General features: G+C 29.5%; 1 protein-coding gene across 1 annotated transcript in view; it reads left to right on the forward strand.

Annotated features, from left to right (window-relative positions):
- The window catches only part of LOC122270830 (uncharacterized), a 247,085-nt gene that overhangs the window by 143,280 nt on the left and 82,706 nt on the right, over nt 1-21,099 (forward strand). Inside the window, exon 4 of the mRNA XM_087167781.1 lies at nt 12,646-12,903. Within this exon, the coding sequence (XP_087023907.1) occupies nt 12,646-12,903 (258 nt within the window). The remainder of the gene's footprint in view (nt 1-12,645; nt 12,904-21,099) is intronic.

Here is a 21,099-nt window from a genome sequence, read left to right on the forward strand (position 1 = left end):
TGATTGTTTAACTTTATTAGATAAAAGCAGTTCATATACAATTTTTCTCGCAGTTAAAAATTTGAATATCTTCTTTTTTATGATTAGTTGACTGTTTTGGTTTAAAATGGTAAAATAAGAATGAAATAAATTGCTATTTAAGCGTTTTTTTTTTCAGAGAAATTTCTAACAGTGTTAGTTTATGAATTAACCGGTAGTAAATGTTCCATTTAGATCCATCGAATTTTTCGATGCTATATAATTTCATTTTAACCTAATTATTGTTAAAATAAAAAATATTTTTTTGTAATGTTACCATGTAGATTAAATACATACACTTGAATAATACTTCCAAAATGATTTCAACACTTTCTGTTGTGAAGATTGTTTTGATTTGAAGGATTTTTTTTGGTCAGTTATAAATTAAAGATTTCAATTAAATTGTAATTGCCTATAAATATAAGTTTATCTAGCTTTTACTTATCAAAAATGAATTTTTTAAGTCTTTGCAGCAAAGCTTGTATTTTTTCTAAATGCAGTGAAAAGAAATTGTTATGTTTGTGCTCAAAATGTGTTTCCTTGTATAAGTTTTATTTCCTCATGTATTTTTAAACAATTACTTGTTATTTACTTATTATATATGTTTTGGAAGTATTTACCATTAAACCTGTCCAATTCTCAATGCAAAAGGTTTTAGAAGCGGTTTCACTTAAGAAATACGAAAAACAGTAATTTGTATTCTCTTTGAGTTTATTAAGTAAGAATAAACAAAAGATTTGAAATAAATACTTGAATTTATTTGAAAATACACATTTTGTAATTCTCATAAGAGGATTCACAAAACAAATAGAAGTGAAATTCAACAATCGCTTTTTTTCCAAAAGTTAATCTTTTTACCTTACGCATTTTAGAGAATTTTCAATGCGTTGTAATTCCTTTAAAATAATAAGATAAATAAAAACGAAATCTCTTTCTAGTATAGCTTTCTTTTCTTTCAGTTCTCTAAAACACGGAAGTGAAAATGTATCTTTAAATGTATCTTAAAGATTAGTGTTTATTCTGTTAAATATTTGCTTGGAGGCAGAATTTAATCGCTTAATTCTTTTAAACCAGTGAGAGGCAAAAATAATTCTTTACTATTTTTATCTATACTGAAAGATTTTTAATTATTGAATATAAAATTATTTTAATTTTTAAAAGTAAAATTATTTTGATTTTTAATCATAAAAAAATTAATTATTTTTCAATCATCAAAATTAAAAAAATTTTCAAACGTTAAAAATAATTTACTTCTCTTTTAAAAGTAATGAACTATATTTTGCAATATCTGTTTCAGAATTGATGACAAAAGTATCCATAATATATCAACTAAGCCAAACAATTATTTACCATCAACTTTATCGTTAAAAAAATTTTAAAACTTTCACCGTAACGAGTTTTATTTTTTTTCACTTAAGAAGGGACAGAAGGGTACTAATTTGTTCCTTTTGTTGCTAATTACAATGACTTTTTATCATTTTTATCACACATGTAAAGAAAAAACCAACAACAAGTAATACAGATTATAATGCAAATTTATCATAAGAGAAAATTTGAGATTATTTGCTTACAGAAAAAAGTTTTGGCATATAGTTGTTCCCATTCTTAGTGTTGAAGTAAAGTAAATACATCTTTAAGTGAGAAATTAAGTTATTGAGCAAAAAATACATAAAATTGACAGAATTTGTGCAAAGATAAAACTCATTTTTTTTATAAGAAATGTCTCTGCAATGAAGCTTTAAATTGATTCTTATGTACCTTAAGATATGTAAAGTTATTAAACAAGGAAGCAAAATTATGAATAAATAAATAAAACTATAACACTGAAAATGTAAATTGAAATATTATTATATGCACTGTATTAAATTTCAGTTTACTTCAACACTAAGAATGTTGGCAACTATACTCTATAATTTTTCACAGAATGGAATTTGCTGGAATTTCCAAAAATGACAATTTTCCTACATAATTTCCATGATTTCTGTTTTTATGAGAGCAGAGTAGTAGCTTTATGCAATGTTAAAAAGGTTATATATTAAATTTATCAAATAAACGTTATCCAATGAGTTGCAATTCGTTAAAAAGTTTCGTACCAAGTTTGGAACAATAGATACATTGAAAATATAGAAAATATTGAAATTGGAATAATATATAATGGTTAACACCATGGTAAATCAATTCTAAAGGAATGAGTTTAAATAATTGGATCAAACGATTTGTTGAAAAGACTTTTACAAGTGTTATGTCATTTATAGGCAGCTGGAACTCAGTCAAAATTTTCAATTTCAATATTTTTCCTAGTAAATAATTAGAAGGTGATAAAATAGCATCATTATGTAAGTTTAATAATTCCTACATAAGCTCCTGATTATGTTAAATTTATCATTCTAAATGCACTTAAAATCTAAAAGCTATAAGCATCAATGAAAAATTTGGATAAAATCAGAGATAATAAAGTAAAATAAAAATCGGAATAGAAAAAATATAATGGATGGTTGCTTAAATCGTATCACTTTTACAATTAAATTTTCATCTGGCATAAGTCATTGACAATTACAGATGAAATATTTTTATAATGAAACACAGTTATTTGGTTACATATATTATTTTTTGGTAATAATATTTGTGCAAAAAGTACTGAAAATTAATTGCTTTTCCAACGTCCGCAATCAGTACTATATCAGTATCAGTAGGAAGCCGGTTGGCATATTCATGCTACCTTTTCCTTATCGAACCAGCTAACCTCAAAAATGATATTTTTTAATGATTAAGTAAATAAGTAGACTGTAACAATTAAACTGCGGTCCATAACCAACTACACTACTTGCCATTAAAATAGCTACACTAGAACACCACGAACGTGAAATTCACAGAACGGATAAAGCATGTTTTGCCATGCAAATGCCAAAACATGCTTATCAGCGCATTCTTGCAAAGCAGGCGGTGGTAGCGACTCCTTCAATGTGTATAAAAGAAGAGATTTGACAGTTTCTCATACAGAAATTGAATTTGAGCTTTGTTCTTGGGTAAAACAGTTTTTGTTATGTCTCGTGTAAGAAGGAGAAATGCCTGCCAACACGTTTCTGAGCTTGATCGAGATCGAATTGTGGCCTACCGGAATTGTGGTTTATCATACCGAAGTATTGCTGCTCGCGTTGGTCGAGATCCCATGACTGTTTGCAGAATACGGAATCGATGGGTTCATAACGTTCATATGGAACGTCGTGCAGGATCACAGCGCCCCCCCCATGACTAACCGCTGAGAAGACAGACATGTTATCCACGTGGCCCTAAGGGATCGAAAAGCTACGTCACGAACCCTGAGTCAACAAATGGGGTCAATTGCAAGATAGCAAGTGTCTGCACGAGCAGTTCGACAACGTTTGCAGCAGCATGGACTGTCAGCACGGTGACCATGGCTTCAGCTATTCTTGACGCTGCATCACAGGCAGGAGCGCCTCCAATGGTGTGATCAACGAGAACGCCCATTGGCAGCTTGCATTCGAAATCGTCATACTGGCCCATCACCTGTAGTAATGGTATGGGGTGCCATTGGATACACGTCTCGATCAGCTCTTGTTCGCATTGCCGGCACTTTGAACAGAAGCCGTTACATTTCTGATGTGTTAGGGCCAGTTGCTCTACCTTATCTTCTAGGCCACCATAACGCTACGTTTCAGCAGGACAATGCATTACTGCATGTTGCCCGCACTGTCCAGACCTTCTTTTTACACAGAGCATGTTCGTCTGTTAGCCTGGCCAACACGTTCTCCTGATCTCTCACCCATTGAAAGCGTCTAACCAATGGTTGCCAAACGACTGGCACGCCACCACTCGTCAGTCACTACGGTCGAGGAATTGAGCGATAATGTTGAAGCTGCATGGAATGCAGTACCCGTCCATGATATCCAATCTCTGTTCGACTCGATGCCCAGGAGAATAACTGCTATTATTGCTGCCAGGGGAGGCTGCTCTGACTATTGCTTCCTCAGGATCTATACATCCAAATATGCTGAAAATTTAATCACTTGTTCCTCCAAATATAATGTATGCGTCCAATAAATATAATTCGTTATTTGCATTCCTTCCTGGTGTAGCAATTTTAATGGCCAGTAGTGTATTTTACAATGTATGTTGCTGTTTTCAATGCTTGGGTAGTTTTCAGTAAATCCTTCATCACTTTAAATTTCGCATTGCAATTTCATCCTTGTGCTTGTTACAGAGCTATTATTTAGCGTGCTTGTTACAGAGCTATTATTTAGCGTTCTTGTTACAGAGCTATTATTCTTCGAGAGTAACGATGCACTATTTCTTCAGAAGCTTGAGAAAGAGATCTCACAAGTTTTGTTGCAAATTTTTTAAAGAACATTGAAAGAAGAGTTTATTCTCTCAAATATCCAATAGCCTGTGCTTTTCTGAATATTGAAGAATTTACTGCAAAAAGAACATTTGGTTAAGTCAAATTTTGGCACTGAAGCTGGCACAACTAACATTGGTAGCGAAAGTATCTTGAAAACTGATTTTGAGATAAGTCCTCTTGAGACACTGTTAGTTGCAAAAACAATTGGTTCCATAAGTGAATTGTAAGAACTTCTGAAGACCCACTAGATATAAGTCAATGAGAGCTGAATTTTTCTCAAACTTCGAAAATCCTTTTTCTCATTTATTATCCAATGAGGAATTCCAGAAATGGAACTGGAAAATCAAAGAAATTTTGAAGATACATTTACATTGGCCAAAAATTTGGAAAGAAGAGGAAGGTCAAATCAAAAGAAAAAGAAATAAATTACTTTTTACATTAACTTCAGAACAAGAACGAAAATGTAATAAGACTGAAAGAGCTGAAAAAAAGTTAAAGCAGAAAGTATGACGAAGAGAAGAAAAATACTTAAAAGGATTTAAGAAAAAGCTTCAAAAAATATGGGGGAAAAGAGTATACAAAAAAGTGATAAAATAATAATAATAATAATAATAAAAACATCATCGGATTACACAATGCTAAACATTCCTGATTTAGAACGGACTATTAAACTGTGAGGAAAAAAATGAAAATCAATTTTTTTTTAATTCTGTATTCAACCATATTTTACTTTTACATTCCATGAGTGAAAAAAAGAGTAAAATTTTCCACGTTAACTGTGGTTATACGTGGTAATTCCAAGAAAAATTTTGTTTTTAGACATTTGTGTGGCCTACGGATTCCTAATGAGCATCAAACCAAAATTAAGTGTTCATTCACTGGAAAATTTAGTGTTTATTCACTGGTAAGAACTGTTCCTTCACTTGGTTATCTTAGTACTTATTATTTGAACCACCAAAAGCTTGAAACAATATTATGTAAGTCATCTAAAAAAATTTACATAATTTGCATTTAATAACGAATATGTGGACACCGTCATTTAGGTAAAGTCACAAATTTTGAAATTTTATGAGTTTTTTAAAGGCAAGCTAAGCTTAAGTGTTCCTTCACTTGTTAGTTTACCCTAATCCTTATTAACTAGAATCTTATGAATTGATGGATCAAAGCCAAATTAGATTTAGGTAAATGACTATAATATTTAAAAAATATAGCAATAACGAAGAAATATTTTGTCATTAGGTATTAATCATAATTTATGTCTCCTAGATACTGCAAGTAAGCTATGCATTTCTGCAATTGAGAGTAGAAATATTATTCCAGACCATCCACGAATGGTCTTAAATCCGAAGCTTGTTTGCATCAAGTTTAATATTCCATAGATAGAATTTGATATATTGATACAGTAAATTGGTACCAGGTACTGTATCTATGAGACAAAGCATTCCATTATATACATTTGAAATGTTCCTTGTAAATGAGTATAGATTCAAGTAATCCGATCTGACAGTCAGCAATGAGGGAAATACTGTTTCAACTTATTAGAAATATGAGCTAATGTATGTTGAGTTTTCAAAACAAAAGATATGTGTTCATGTATTGAATTAATTTGCGTAATATCATTTAAAAACCAATAGTTCAACTTGTGATTCCTTTCACAATTTCTACATGCTCTGAAAATTATGAAGATGCTGTAAAAATGTTACATTTTTATAAACTGTGCATATTAAGTGGATATAGATCATTGTAAGATTATTCTTTAGTTAACTGTTAATAACTAATGTTTTCTTAGTACAATAAATTACAACACATAATACTTTTTCAGAAAAATAGTTAATAATTTATACAGCTTCCTAATAAATTATTATATAGTTTATTTTAATACTTTACTGCTAAATTAAAGACCTTATTTTAATGGAAGTGTAGTTCCTCTTATTTAAAAAAGTAAGTTCAATTTAAATTTATTCGTTACTTTTTATTTAATTTGTAAGGTAGTATATCCCATGCTTATTTCTATTGCCAATCATAGTGTATCATAAATTAAATGAGGCAGTAAAAATAACATACATTTATGAAAATTTAAAGCACTTTATCTAGTAATAATAAAAGGTACAGTTGGATCGTTTTTAGATTGAAACATAGATTTGCAATAAAGAATATGCTGAGAAATAACAATATTTTATTAAATAAAGTTGTTGTATTTACATTTCTTGCATTATCATTGGGAGAAACAAATCACATAATGTAATATTAATAGGCGAAGAATATAAAGATATTTTCAACTGTTATCGGTATAAAAATAATTCAAAGTTGAAAGGACAATGACTATGGGGGACTGTTTTATCGGCATATTTTATGTATAATCCTTTTTAATATTATTTCTACACAATAAAAAAAATGTAGACGAAATTACGGTAAAAGGTATTGACAACCTGAGTGTAGGAACCGTAAAATCCATTATATCGCACAAAGAAGAAAAAATTCTGCCGTTACAAATGTTAGATTAAGATATTTCTTTTAAGGGAAACCATAATTCTAGTAATTGAACCAAAATATACAGTATTTAAACCCTTAATTACTCCTTTCGTTATGGTTGGAGTTTCTCGTGCGTTCTGGTTTACAAAATCACAGTTCTTATTTCCATATATTTAGTAATAAATACAAAACTGAAAACTAAATTTAACCAAATAAATATACCGTATTCTAAACTCACGATAAAATTACCAAAATGTTCTTCAGAACTGTCACTTTATTATAACAGTTATTTGAATGGATGATAGTAGTTAGAGAACTGTTAATTATTTCTTGAAGATAATTCTCAATTTTAACAAGATGTAAAAAGGTACATGGATAACTTTAAATGTGCCATTAAAGTGTTTTAAAGATACGAAACTCAGTTATATCAAACTATGGCGATTGTTTTATCCATATTTAATGGGTGTAGTGGGATTTATGTATTTATTTTTATATATAAGTTAGTTTGCTTGCAAAAACAAAGAAAGGCATAAAAACTCTTTTCAGTTTCTAAAGCCAAATAGCACAATTTTACGAAAGACAGCAGAAATATGCATTCCGTTTTTTAGCGGTATTCGAACTCACTACATTTCATCTTCAGAACGCTTAGTGGAACAACATACTGTCCGGCATGGGGCAAATAAAACAACTATATATTATTGAGGCATCCATTGTTCCTCTTCTCCCAAAAGCTCTGGAACGTAGAGATAGCGGGTTAAGAATCTTAGTGCTGCATTTCTCATTTTTGTGCTATCTGTTCTGTAATTTGACAAGAGACATTTTTTGCAATGTGTCTACACCAAGTTATTCACTATTGCACATTCATGGTAACGCTTTGATTTGAAACCGCTACATTCATTGTAAATAGCATTTGACTGAAAGACGAGACTGCTGTAATAATAATTAAAAAACCTTACTGTTCCATGAATGCATTTATTTATTTATTGTTACACATATATTTGCAGTCTTGTGTGCATTGCAAGGCATGGTTGTCCCGCAGTGGACTGATCGTTAAGACACGGTTCCCAGCAGATCACCGAAGTCAAGCATCACTGGCTACGGTCAGTGAAAGGGTGGGTGACCACTTGCATCAGTCTGCGTAGGGACCGAGGATGTGCGGTTTTGGTCCTCGTTAAACTGTTCTACCGTGCAGTGCTTGACTTCGCGTGCAGGTCATCGGTCTACCGAAGCGGGGGTGCCATCACCTCTGCAGAGGATCAAAATTGTGATGCCATGTCGTATCATCATCCTCAGGGGTGCTTCCCAGACAGTCGCCAATAGTCCATCGTGCAGTTCTAGTGCGACATAAATTAACTACAACAACAAAGCATGGTTATGTGTCCTTGTAAAATTGAAGAAGAGATTTTTAAAATGAGAGAAAATATCACAAAAAACATCTATTGTGATGTGGAGATAGCAGGTTCGAATCCCACTGTGACTCAGGATGCTTGTTTGTACTGTCTTTCTACCTTATGTTATCTGTATTTCGACTTCACAAAGGCATGCAAGCCATGCTTTGTATTGAGCCCGCAAGCCAGCGTATGTGTGCGTATTATTAAATAAAAAGTATAAATAAATCGATGCATTTAGAGTTACTGTTGGATTCAAACTCGCTACCTCTACGTCCTCATTTAAGGACGTTGGGACAGCCCTGGTGCGTAACAGTTAAGCTACTTATTTAGCTAACAATTGATCGGGCACTTGTAAATTTGCAAAAAAATAAATTTCATAGTTTTTAAGGTTGGTAGATGTTAACTTATAGCTTGCATAGAGAAAAAGCAAACAAATAACTTACGCGATACAAAGTTAAGAAGAGTTTGCTAAACAGAAGAAAAGTTATCAAACTGCTCATATTTGCTTCTTCTCAAACTGAACTAGCACTGTGAAAAATGCCAGATAAAATTACCAGATTTAACTACATTTACTATCAAACAGGATGGTAATAAAAACCATATTTTGCTGTTAATTTTACCAAAAAGTCGTTACCAAAGCTCTTCGTTAGAAATTACCGTCTTTTCTTGAGCACATAAAGTAAATTTTATAATATTTTGATGGTTTAGTTAGACCATGCTTTTTTTCTCAGTGTTGGAATCAACTTTTTACTAGTTTGTTTAAAAATTTATTAGGCAAAAATTGAAAGATTTTTAAGAGCATCAAAAAATTAAATACAAATTTAAAAATTATTCTGGGTGAAGTGGCAATGATGGTTGGCTTAATCTTTAATTCCAAAAGAATCAAGAATAGCTAGAATCGAGAATAGTGCTTATACAATAGTTCTTTTGATCGTAAGGTTAGGGATGGGGCGAAGCAAGCAGGGTGTAAAGTTTTTTTGATTGGTTACGGAATATAACGTTAAATTGATATTCCCAGCATCATATCAAATTCTTTCCTCATTTTTTACAGTTTTAAAATTTTCTTACAGTTTTCATATTGATAAATATTCTGTCGGAAAAAAATATATTTTATACATAGCAACACTGAAATCAAAATAATGCAATAACAGATGGAATGTTAACGTGATATCTAGTTTCAATAACTCAGCAGCGAAAAATAAATAAAAACTTTGCCTGCATTATATATATAAATTTTGTTTGCTTCTTATGCTGGAAAGATTTGTCTGATCATCATGATTTGTAACCAGGATTTTGCATCGAAAATCCCTATTCATTTATTTATTTTCTTTTCTCCGATGTATTTTTTTTTTTTTTTTTTTTTTTTTTTTTTTTTTGGAGAGTGGAATTATTTTACACTGTTTCGGAATCGAATAAATTCTTTAGAAGGTAACACGAGGCTTCTTTCAAAAGAAATTGATTTTTTAAAGAATTGGTATTAATCGTGAACAATATTATTTCAAGTGAATAGTGTGTTTAATGTCAACTTGGCATGATTTAATGTATTTTATATTTTATTGTATCACAGGATCGTATTTCCGGTAAGTATTGTATTTAGTTTTATTCGTATAAAATATTTATATAATTATATTTTGCTCATAATAAAATCACAAACATTTACAAAATATATTATATTTGAAAGAGATTTAAATTATGTGCAATCATGCAACGATTAAACTAACAGTAGCAGCATCAACATTTTTATTCAGAAGTTCATGTTATAGAAATTATGTATTTTAATAAAAGCAATTTTTAATATTGAGTAGAAAAAATTTATTTTTAAAGATAAAAACACTTTTGGAACATTTTATATTTACCTAGATATTTGTAAGTGTTTTAATTTATAAATTAACAGCACCTGCATCAAAAAATTTTAGCAAAAAGTACGAGTTAATAAAATTCTTAAAAGAATTGTGTTACAAATGCTAATAAGGACTATTCAAACTTTCTCTCAGTAAGATCCCAAGACAATTCTTTGTAATACGCATATAATGAAAAAGGAAAAATATATTAATTTACAAATAAATTTCTTAATTGGTATATATCTTGCATTTCGCTTAATTTTAGTTCCGTAAACATGGATAAATAGACTTTTAAGACATTAAGACAAATTTATATTTCTTGTTTTAACAGAACAATGAACACATTATTTTATCTAATGTTTAGTTTCAGACTACGTTCGCTATTTGGTTAAGAAACTCTGCTTTTCTTAGTGAATAATTCATATTTCTTCTGTTAATTTAATTAACTTCGTCATGCGTATGCGTATGCTTAGTGTTTCGTATAAAATTTTGTTTTATGTATTAGTTAGTTTTGGTAACTTCATTATTTAAATGAATGTGATTTGATATCGTAAACGATAGATACGGAATTTTATCTTCTACAATATTTATTTAAAGAACATCTATGTGTTTGATTCAGAACATAATCTATTCCAGCGGTTACCAATTTTTTCGGAAGCGAAACCTTAAGTAATCAATTTTCTTTGAGTGGAACCCTAAATGTATAAATAAAGTTTATTTAATGGACAATAAATGGACAACGCGATCAGATATTATTATTACACTTTGCACACCTCAAGTAATTAGGTTGTACAGAAATTGGCGTTTTTTAATAGCTTTTAAAACTTATGCTTAAATGTGAGGAAGAGTGCTTGCTGTAATGTATCAACCACTTCTAATATTCTGATACTAACTTAAAGTCCTCAAATTTAGCATGAAGTTGTAAAATGTAATGAAAGAGGGTCATAGCTATAATGAAAGTAGAAGTAAAGTTAAAATTAAAACAATATTTTTAATCAATGAGCCAAGTTCTTTAAGAAGCAGTTGTAGAAGTAGGTTGTTTATTTAAAACTTTTTATAGAATTTCTTGAAGAACACAATTGTTAATTTGGGCATTTGGCGATACAACACTTTTAAAATTGAAGGATTTGTTACGTCAAGCGCTCAGGTATCATAATTTTGATCTAGTTGCGCTTCTAAGTCATTTTGATTTATGTTGCTAAGTTAACTTTCAAAAAATTCTATGGCTGGCAACAGCATATTATTTTTATTTCTTTTAGAATTCGTTATTTTTTTTAGCGAAATATTTTTTAACCTAACAGAATTCTTTGCCGACTGTTTTCTCTATGAATGAAGAAAATAAAGTAAATATTTAACTGTTGTGAAAATAATCTTACTTAGTTGTACAAAGTACTTCAGTCAAAATTTGGGAGCCACGTAAGAGAATTATGTATAATAGATATTAGATCAGAAATACAACATTAAAAGGCAGAATGCTTTGGTGTTTTCAAAACAAGGCAAACGTTGCCACCGGCGGAAAAGAAATACAGCCAAAATTTGGGAGCCACGTAAAAGAATTATGTATAATAGATATTAGATCAGAAATACAACATTAAAAGGCAGAATGCTTTGGTGTTTTCAAAACAAGGCAAACGTTGCCACCGGCGGAAAAGAAATACAGCCAAAATTTGGGAGCCACGTAAGAGAATTATGTATAATAGATAGATTAGAAGTGGTTGATAGTAAGAAGGTTAGAAGTTGATGCTTGGAAGAGGAAAGTATTTTCAGGCTCACATTTTTTGCCTATCTTCCAAATTCCTTCATCTAATATATGACAAGGCAGTGATGATAAAGAAAAATCTTGTAATCTTGGTTCAGTCTAAATAATTCTTCTAGCGTTAAAGGACTGTTTATTAGTTTCAAGCATACGAAAAACAAAGATGAATGATACACGAGTGAGGGATACATGCACTCAATGAATTTCTGGTGCATATTTGAAATTTTCTATCACTCTTCAACGGGTGCACACGCATTTACTATAGAATGTTTTTTTTTAAACAAGTACAATAGAATTTTTTCCTAAAAGTACAATAGAATGTTTTTGCTTTTATCAACGTCTAGCATAGCAGCAGTGGTACATTCCTGCTGTGTTGATAGCACATAAAATTGGGAAGATTAAGGATCGTATGAACTTGTGAAAGACAAAGTTTGTGTATCACCAATACCAACATTGCTGGTGTGATGGATATTGATAGAAATATACTATTGAACGTATGAGGGAACTAGTTTACCATGTGGATGTGTGCCAGTTGAACAAAGATGCACACATTAAACACTTAAGAGTACCAGATGTATGTCATCCATCTTTGCTCGTCTTATGCTTGTAACAAACAGCCTTTAGAAACTAAATAAATCATTTATATTTAATCTGCGATTATGTATCTGTATGCATGTTTGTAGTTTTATAAAACTAAGAAGTCGCATTCGACAATTCTTTGCGGTAACTTGCGGCGCATTTTTTGAAATTTATTTCACAATTCAATAATTAAATATATTTCTAAAAATGATTCTTTTTCCTATGCAGGTTGGATTGTATATGAGTGATAAGCTAACCCTTGTTTTATCTGACAAAGATAACATTCGAGTGAGCTTCGTGAAGTCATTGTTCGATGATCACTGGCATCAAATAGCCTTCAGTGTGCGAAGAAACACTGTTTCCTTCTACTTAGATTGTGAACATAGTGCTAAGTTGCCTTTACCTGGCAAAATCCGGCCTTTTGGAATGCAATCGGCTACTATAATAGTTGGAAGCACTGGTGAACATGAGCTGGATGCTTTTCAGGTAAGATTAAATATCTTTAACAGCATTGAAATTAACGCATTAAGAATAATTAATTTTGAAATAATTAATTTTTAAAAATCATTAACATAATATATTAAATGTTTAGCAGCGCATAGTATATTAATGAAGTTTTGTAAAATACAACTAATAAGCAGAATAAAATCTGCTAGACTGTCAGAATATATCGAGCGAACATTCAAGATTGATGAAATCGGTGTGATGCTAAACTATGTTATTCTTCTAATTAATCTTTCTTGTACTATATATAGTATGGTGCAGATTTTAGCATCACATTAAAACTGCAAAACTTTTACACCGTATAATGTTTTAAAAGTGAACTGATTTTTCCGTAAGTGTTCTAGCATTCAAGTCTCTAAAATAATTACTGATGATATATATATATATATATATATATATATATATATATATATATATATATATATATATATATATATTTACACATATGATATTCATGTTAAATTCCTCTTACTTTAAATTAAATAATTATTTTATTGAATTCATTGTAAAATTTTGGGATATGTGAAATAGTCTCAATTGTATCAATATTATTCGTTGCACAATAAAGTTTTAACTGTCTACAATCTAAATTGCGCGTAAAATAATTTTTATACCGTGTTAAAAGGTAAATTGCAAAATTAGCATATGTATAAAATTCGAATTCTCTTCATTATAGTTGTAATTAAGAGGCTTCTTTCATTTTAATTCATTCAGTAACTTATTTAATATGCCTAATTTTAAATAATTTTCAAGGATTTTCTACTTTTCGCATTCATTTTCAACAGATGACGTACAGCAGTTAAAGTATTCTGAAAGTATTTGGGTTCCAGGCGTGATCAAGAGTATGCCCAAACTATTCTGCTTTATCGCAGACTCTCATTAGATCACCTATTTAAGTACTCTCGGTAACATCCCAACGTCACCAATATATTTTAATAGGTTGAATTTATCGTTGCCGCTTTGAGCTAGAAGGAATTTAATAGCAGTTTCCGATTAATGACTGGAAGAGTTATCAAAGTCTACCGATATATTCGTAATTACTAAGAGAGCGAAGGAATTCCATTCCTATGTCCTAAAATAACTCATTTCTAATCATAGTCTGATTCCTTTACTCGAAATCTAGTTATCTCATATGCTTTACGTCACTAACTTTTCAAAAGTTTATATATTTAAATGATTGTCGGTATTGAAGGATAATCTTAGTTTAGGAATCCAACTGTCACAGATTATAAAAGATATTTTATCACTAAGCTTAATAATATATATTACGTAGTGCGGAAAATGTGTATTAGCGTCAATGTTATTCGAAAATAAATAATGCTTGCAAAATATTTGCATTTGAAAATAATAAAATATGTGCACTGCTGCGAATATTTTAAGAATTATAAGCGTTTAGTTACAACTTATGAAAAAACGAATATTTTTTACACAAAACTATTTTTTTCAGTGAATAGTTTTCAGAAAAAAAGAAAAGAACAAAAAAAATATGGCTTATTTTTTTCAGTAAATAAAGCCAATTCGTTAGAAGAATTGGCTTTGAATTTTACAATTTTTTACGAAAGTTAATTAGTTCCAAAATATTAGCATATTCAAATAGTAATAACAACTAAATAAAAACATTAATGCACTGTAATGTCTTATTTTTTACTAAAAATATCGTGAAAATAAGTTGAATAAGGGCAAACAATGTTACGATAAGACAATTGCAGTTAATTCAATCACTTGTTGATATATATATATATATATATATATATATATATATATATATATATATATATATATATATATATATATATATATATATATATATATATATAATAGTAATATATATATATATATATATATAGTAGTAATATTTATTTATCCAAAAAACAAATCGATAAACTCTTTCAAAATCTGATAAAAAAACAATGGATACCCAACTAATGTAATAAAATTTTATATAAAATCATTGAATTAATCGTATATTTTGGTGGATATATTTATTAAACATTTTTTTGTTAATTTTTATGATTTTCCCATGTGCAAATCCATTTCAGGTAAATCCGTTGCCAAAATTATTTCTTTGTTAATCTATACAATTTTTCCATGTGCAAATCCATTTCGGGCAAATCCGTGGATAAAATTGTTTGCTAAAAATTTCTTTATTAATTTATACAATTTTCCATGTGCAAATCCATTTCGGGCAAATCCGTGGCTAAAATTATCTACTAAGGTTTTTTCTTTGTTAATTTTTCCATGTGCAAATCCATTTCGGGCAAATCCGTGTCAAAATTATCTATTGAAAGAATTTTTTCTTTGACAATTTAAATAATTTTTCTATGTGCTAATCCATATCGTGCAAATCCGCGGCTAAAATTATCTGCAAAACAGGCAATTTATGTTTCTCTTTTCTATTTTATACTTTTTCTTAAATAAACATCTATCTTCTAAAACTATTTATGATCAATTTTTAAAATTATCCAGTATAATATTACCTTGCGCACATCCATTTCGGGCTCATCCTTGGTAACTAACAAATCAAAACTCAGAATAACAAATCACTTCAACAGTGCAGTAAGAACGACACTTTAAAACCCTCTTGATACACTCAATTTGCGCTTTTGTTTTCATCTTTTGTTTTCATATTTTGTAATCTGGCAATCTTTCTTCGAAAACATTTTTAAATCATTCTTGAAAAATATCCGTCCATGTAAGTTGAACTGATTTTGCTGCTCGCTTTATAGTCCCTCCTTTTTAATGTTTTTTATTTTTATTTCATTTTATTATCTGTTTTTACATGTTATTTTTATTTATTTGTACTTTTTGTGATCTTTTTCATTTGTTGTTTTTTTTAAAAAAATTTTTTGAGTGCTCCTCACACTATTGTATTAATTTATTTAGCTTTGGCTTTATTGATACAATATCAGAAAGCACTCTGTTTTGCGGATATAATCGTGTGGGCTGAAGAAAAGATTATATCCTTTTTTTTCCGGTTTTTTTTCCTGTTTTTTAATTAACATTTCATGATTTTTTTTATTATTATTTTTTATTATTATTTTTAATAAACTGTTGATTGTTATTTTTTACTTATTATTTCCCCCCCCTTTTTCGTATGTCTATTATTTCTCTTTGTTTTATTCTTCGTTATGAACTTATATATATATATATATATATATATATATATATATATATATATATCAATATTCAAGAACCCTTATTTGTGAAAATAATAATATCCGGCAACCGGAGGATAAGGTGCTCATGAAGGTTATGACTGCCTAATTTTGGGACAGATTTAAGCAATGTATTCAGCTTTGAGATACAGCCGCCTTTATTTCTTCGTAAACTTTTATTTGAAGCTGAATAGGTTTCAAGCCACCATCGGGCATTGAACCACAGTCCTGAACAGAAATAGCTTAGCCATTGTGCCAGCGTAGATCTGAGATATAATTACTTAAAGTATCTCAGTGAAAGCAATGAACTGCTCTTTAAAGCATTGAGTTTCGATTCCCGGTGGAGACTTGAAGCCCTCCCAGCTTCTGCACGATACTACCTATACTACGGCACTATCGTGTTTAGGATGCAAAGGCGGTAGGTGCGCAATACTTGCCCGCTGTAATCATCATGCCTTAAATGTGGACGTTTGGAACCTACATTTCAAAAAAAAAACCCTGAGCCATAAGAGGTTTTTTCGGGAATGTTTCATTTATCTCAATAAAAGTTGTATTGTTTCAAGAGAATATTTTAAGCGAAACATACCAAGGTTTTAGGTGAATAACTTTCAGCTTTAATGATAATTTTATGATAAATTGTTATTGATTTCACTGGGGGACACATTTTTTGTTCTATTTAAATATATACTTGATCTTGCCTAATTCGGATAGGGGGTTTAAATATATAAGTTTAAAAAAAGTTATATTTAATAGAAGGTTGAGTAAATGTTTCTATAAATTTCTGAGGAAATTATGGTACCTTATCAGGATTAAAATTGAATAAGGACCCATTCTCGGAATTACCGGCGCACGCTGTTAGATGCTCTCCCCTATTAACCTGTTCAAAAGTTCACGAATAAAGAATTCATAACAAGAAAGCATCTCTAGCGGTGTATGATGACATTCTTGGGCATGGGTGAATAAGCAATTTTAGTTATAACACCCATAGATGTTTTTTACCAACATTTACGCATCCCTTTATTTTATAAAACGCTTTTAAACTTATACATTTCGTAAAGAATAGACTAAAAATGTCATAAAAAGTAGAAAAAAAAAACTTTAACTTAGAGAGAGAAACTAATTGCAGATTTGAAATCAGCAACGTGAATATATCTAATATCTGTTACACTGTTAGAAATTTCTCGGAAACAATAGTTAAATAATAATTTATTGAATGGTTATTTTACCATATTTAATCAAAACAGTCAAATAACCATAGATAAAATAGTTAGTAAACTGTTGAGTTTGAGAAAAACTGTTTATTAACTGCTTTCACCTAACACAGTTAAACAACCAGAATTTTATCGCACCAACTAGAACCACCTAATGAAGCTACTGTGTACACATCATAGCCGAGCGGGCTTATCTGTCAATCTCATGACCGACGGAACTGGAGTTCGAGCCCTAGTGTTGACACCACAATGTTTCCTCCGTTCCCTTTAAAACGTGAAGAACTTATAGTGTCCGGCACTCTCCAATGCCCATTGCTTTGCAAAAAGCCGGACTAGTATGTCTAGTTAAATAATTATATTTTTTTTTCCGTTTTTGAAAAATGCTAATTGTAAATGGCTAAAAAATCGTATAGTTTTGTATTCATGGTTTTATAACCATACTTTTGGTAAATGGTTTCAAAACCATAAAGGAAAAAAATGTTCTTTGCCGTAAACTTTACGGTTAACCAGATGGACAGAGAGCTGCCAGTTATAGAATGGAATATAATCTTAGAATGAAAGTTTTAACAGTGTATAAAATCTTATGCAACAGAAAACAATAAAAAAAAATTTTTTTCTAGTGCTATCGCTACTAACTTGTACCAGTTAGTTCTAGTTTATTAAAAAAAAATCTAAAATCAATAATAAAATGCAATTCTGTTTTCAACTGAAAACAGAATGTCTCATTCCTAGTAAGATCCTCAACCTAATGATTCATGTACAGATTAGACAGCTTTTAATGCATTCAGAAAAGCATAAAATATGTATAAAGTGACATGGAATGCGCCTCATTAGTCGCCAACATACTCAAGACCTATGAAGCTTATTTCAGAGTTTTAATAACTTATTTATTACAGCAGACATATTAATCTTTTCACACGATTTTAAATAATAAATGATACTTTATGACTAGAAACGGAATTTCAACGAAGCAGAGTTTGCAATACTGAGTTTAGAATCAATCAAATATTCTATTTCTCTACTTTTGGAATCAATCATATATGCTATACATTTTCTATTGTTACTTTCTTGAAAATAACGAATTAGTAAATGAAATATAATTATATGGGTGCTTATTACTTACCTTAATTTATTGTATTATGTATTTTATTAACAATTGCAAAGGAAAAGGATATTGTTCTTAGTTTATTATCCATAAGATTTTTTATTTGCTTCCTTAAATTTACTATGCATTATCTCTATTATAAATTTACATCTATCCACTTTTTTTATATTTCATTTTCAGAAATAATCACAAATAATCAAAAGAGATAAAATAATTTAATTTAATTGCTCTTATTATATTGTATATATAATAAGAGCAATACATATATATATATATATATATACCGAAGAGCCATTACATTATGACCACCCTCCATCTATAACAATGGGCTCACCCAGGTTTTCATGGTTTCTCGCCCAGGAACAATGTTTTCATGGGGCACATTAGGACCCATAATCCTCATAGAACAATCCCTGACGTCTGTAAGCTACTTGAACATAGTTGCAGACCAGGTTCACCCATTCATGGCAACAGTATTTTCTGCTTACCAACAGGATAATGCTCCATGTCATAACGGTCGAATCGTCATCGATTGGTTCGAGGAACATTCCAGTTACTTTCAAGTCATGTCTTGGCCCCCAAATTCACCTGACCTTAATCTAAAAGAGCATTTGTGGTCCTACTTGGAAAACCAATTTCGTGTTGCCACGCTCCCCCCTCGCAATGTGAGGGAATTGCAGAACCAGTTGGTGAGCGCTTTGTACCAGATACCTCAGACTACCTATCAGCACCTTGTGGAATCAATGCCATGGCGTGTACTAGCAGTTTTGAGGGCTAAAGGTGGTCCTACATGTTATTAGCAGAGTGGTCATAATGTAATGGCTCTTCGGTGTATATATATATATATATATATATATATATATATATATATATATATATATATATATATATATATATATATATATATATAATATTCATCATAAGAAATAATAAGTTTCTAATTAATAAGTTATATATATATATATATATATATATATATATATATATATATATATAATATTCATCATAAGAAATAATAAGTTTCTAATTAATAAGTTATATATATATATATATATATATATATATATATATATATATATATATATATATATATATATATATATATATATATATATATAACTTATTAATTAGAAACTTATTATTTCTTATGATGAATAACATTATAACAAATAACGAATTGTTGAGTAACTTTTCGAATAACAAAAAAATTAGTTCCCAAAAGCTTTTTATTCTTATAAAATTAGAGCTTTTAGTTAGTTATATTCATATTTTGGTAAATTCTAATGGATAAAGGATAATATTTGGATAATGATTGCAAAAGGCGCAGACCAAAAGAAATGTTATAAATTATGGTTACAAACTTATTATTCGCTAAAAAATATTATAATTTTTTATTTTATTTATTCATTTATTTATTTATTCATCTTATCATAAGAATAAATTTATCATTTCGGACATGAATACTTGCAGTCTTGAATAATGCAGACTTTACATGCATCTAACTTTAGATTTGAAACCTTACTGTAACTACTAGTTTTAATTTTCTTTTAAAATTAGATTTATGAAATTTATTAAGTATTGGAATTAGTATTAATGACACCAAAATTTATTTTAACATTGTTCGTAAGCAACTTAACCTTTTTTACAGTGTTAAAATGAATTTTTTCATCATCACTTGTAGATAAAGTCTGCGAATAGTACATACGTAATGATGTGATTGCTCATAGTCAAGTGTAAAAATATTGCATTGTGAGATATCGGCGATTACTACGCTCAAAAAATAATTCTCTGATTCGCATAAATAATTCACATCATTTCTCAATAAAGTTATATACCATTTCTGAAAAATATACTGCTGTAAATTTAAAAAAATTTCATTTTATGTTATGTTTTATTTAAAATAGCGATTAAAAAATTTTAAACGAGATCAATTTTTAGAAATCATTTTTCTAGTTACCGCATCTGAATTTCATAAATTTAATTTTTTTAAAGTGTAACTGTAGAATTAGTTCTAAAGTCATGAATTGTCAATATTTTTAGCAATAAAGGACATGTTCTTTCCATTACAGACAATTTAACGAGAAAAAAAACGAGTTACGAAGTATATCCATAGCTTGTTCTGACTTATATTAATTAATTGCCAAATGTTCTGTTGACAGGAAATGCAAATCTTTTATTACTTCGATTAAGTTGTCAAAATTTGAACACCGATTTTATTTATTTTGAGCTTCGCTGCAAATATAACACGCGTCAAGACAGCTTTAATTTTAATTAAAACAAAATATTCGATATTCACTTTTGCTTTTTATGCAGATAAACATGATTTATAACGATAATAAGTTGATCTTGTGTTAATTGATATTTAAAAAAACTACAAGTTAAAAGTAAGCGTAAGCATCGTCAAGGATATTGTATTATCCCACCGCTAGAAGTGCAATTTGTTAGATTATTTAATTTTTTCAATCCATGTTCTACCTATGAATTATATTTATAATAAGATTCACAATCAACTAGTTTTCCTTTGGATTTTGTTTCAAATATTATGAATCATTTGATGATTTTTGATTACATGAACTTTTTGAAAGGTTTATTGAACCATATAGCATTGAGAAGAAAACATTGCATTTTTTCTTAATCACTTAATTACAAACTTTATTTAACAATCAAAATTATTTAATCTTTCTTAATTTTTGGCCATGATCTTTCG

The sequence above is a fragment of the Parasteatoda tepidariorum genome, chromosome 7, assembly GCF_982258835.1.
Source record: "Parasteatoda tepidariorum strain Cologne lab strain chromosome 7, Ptep-v5.0, whole genome shotgun sequence".
NCBI lineage: Eukaryota > Metazoa > Arthropoda > Arachnida > Araneae > Theridiidae > Parasteatoda > Parasteatoda tepidariorum.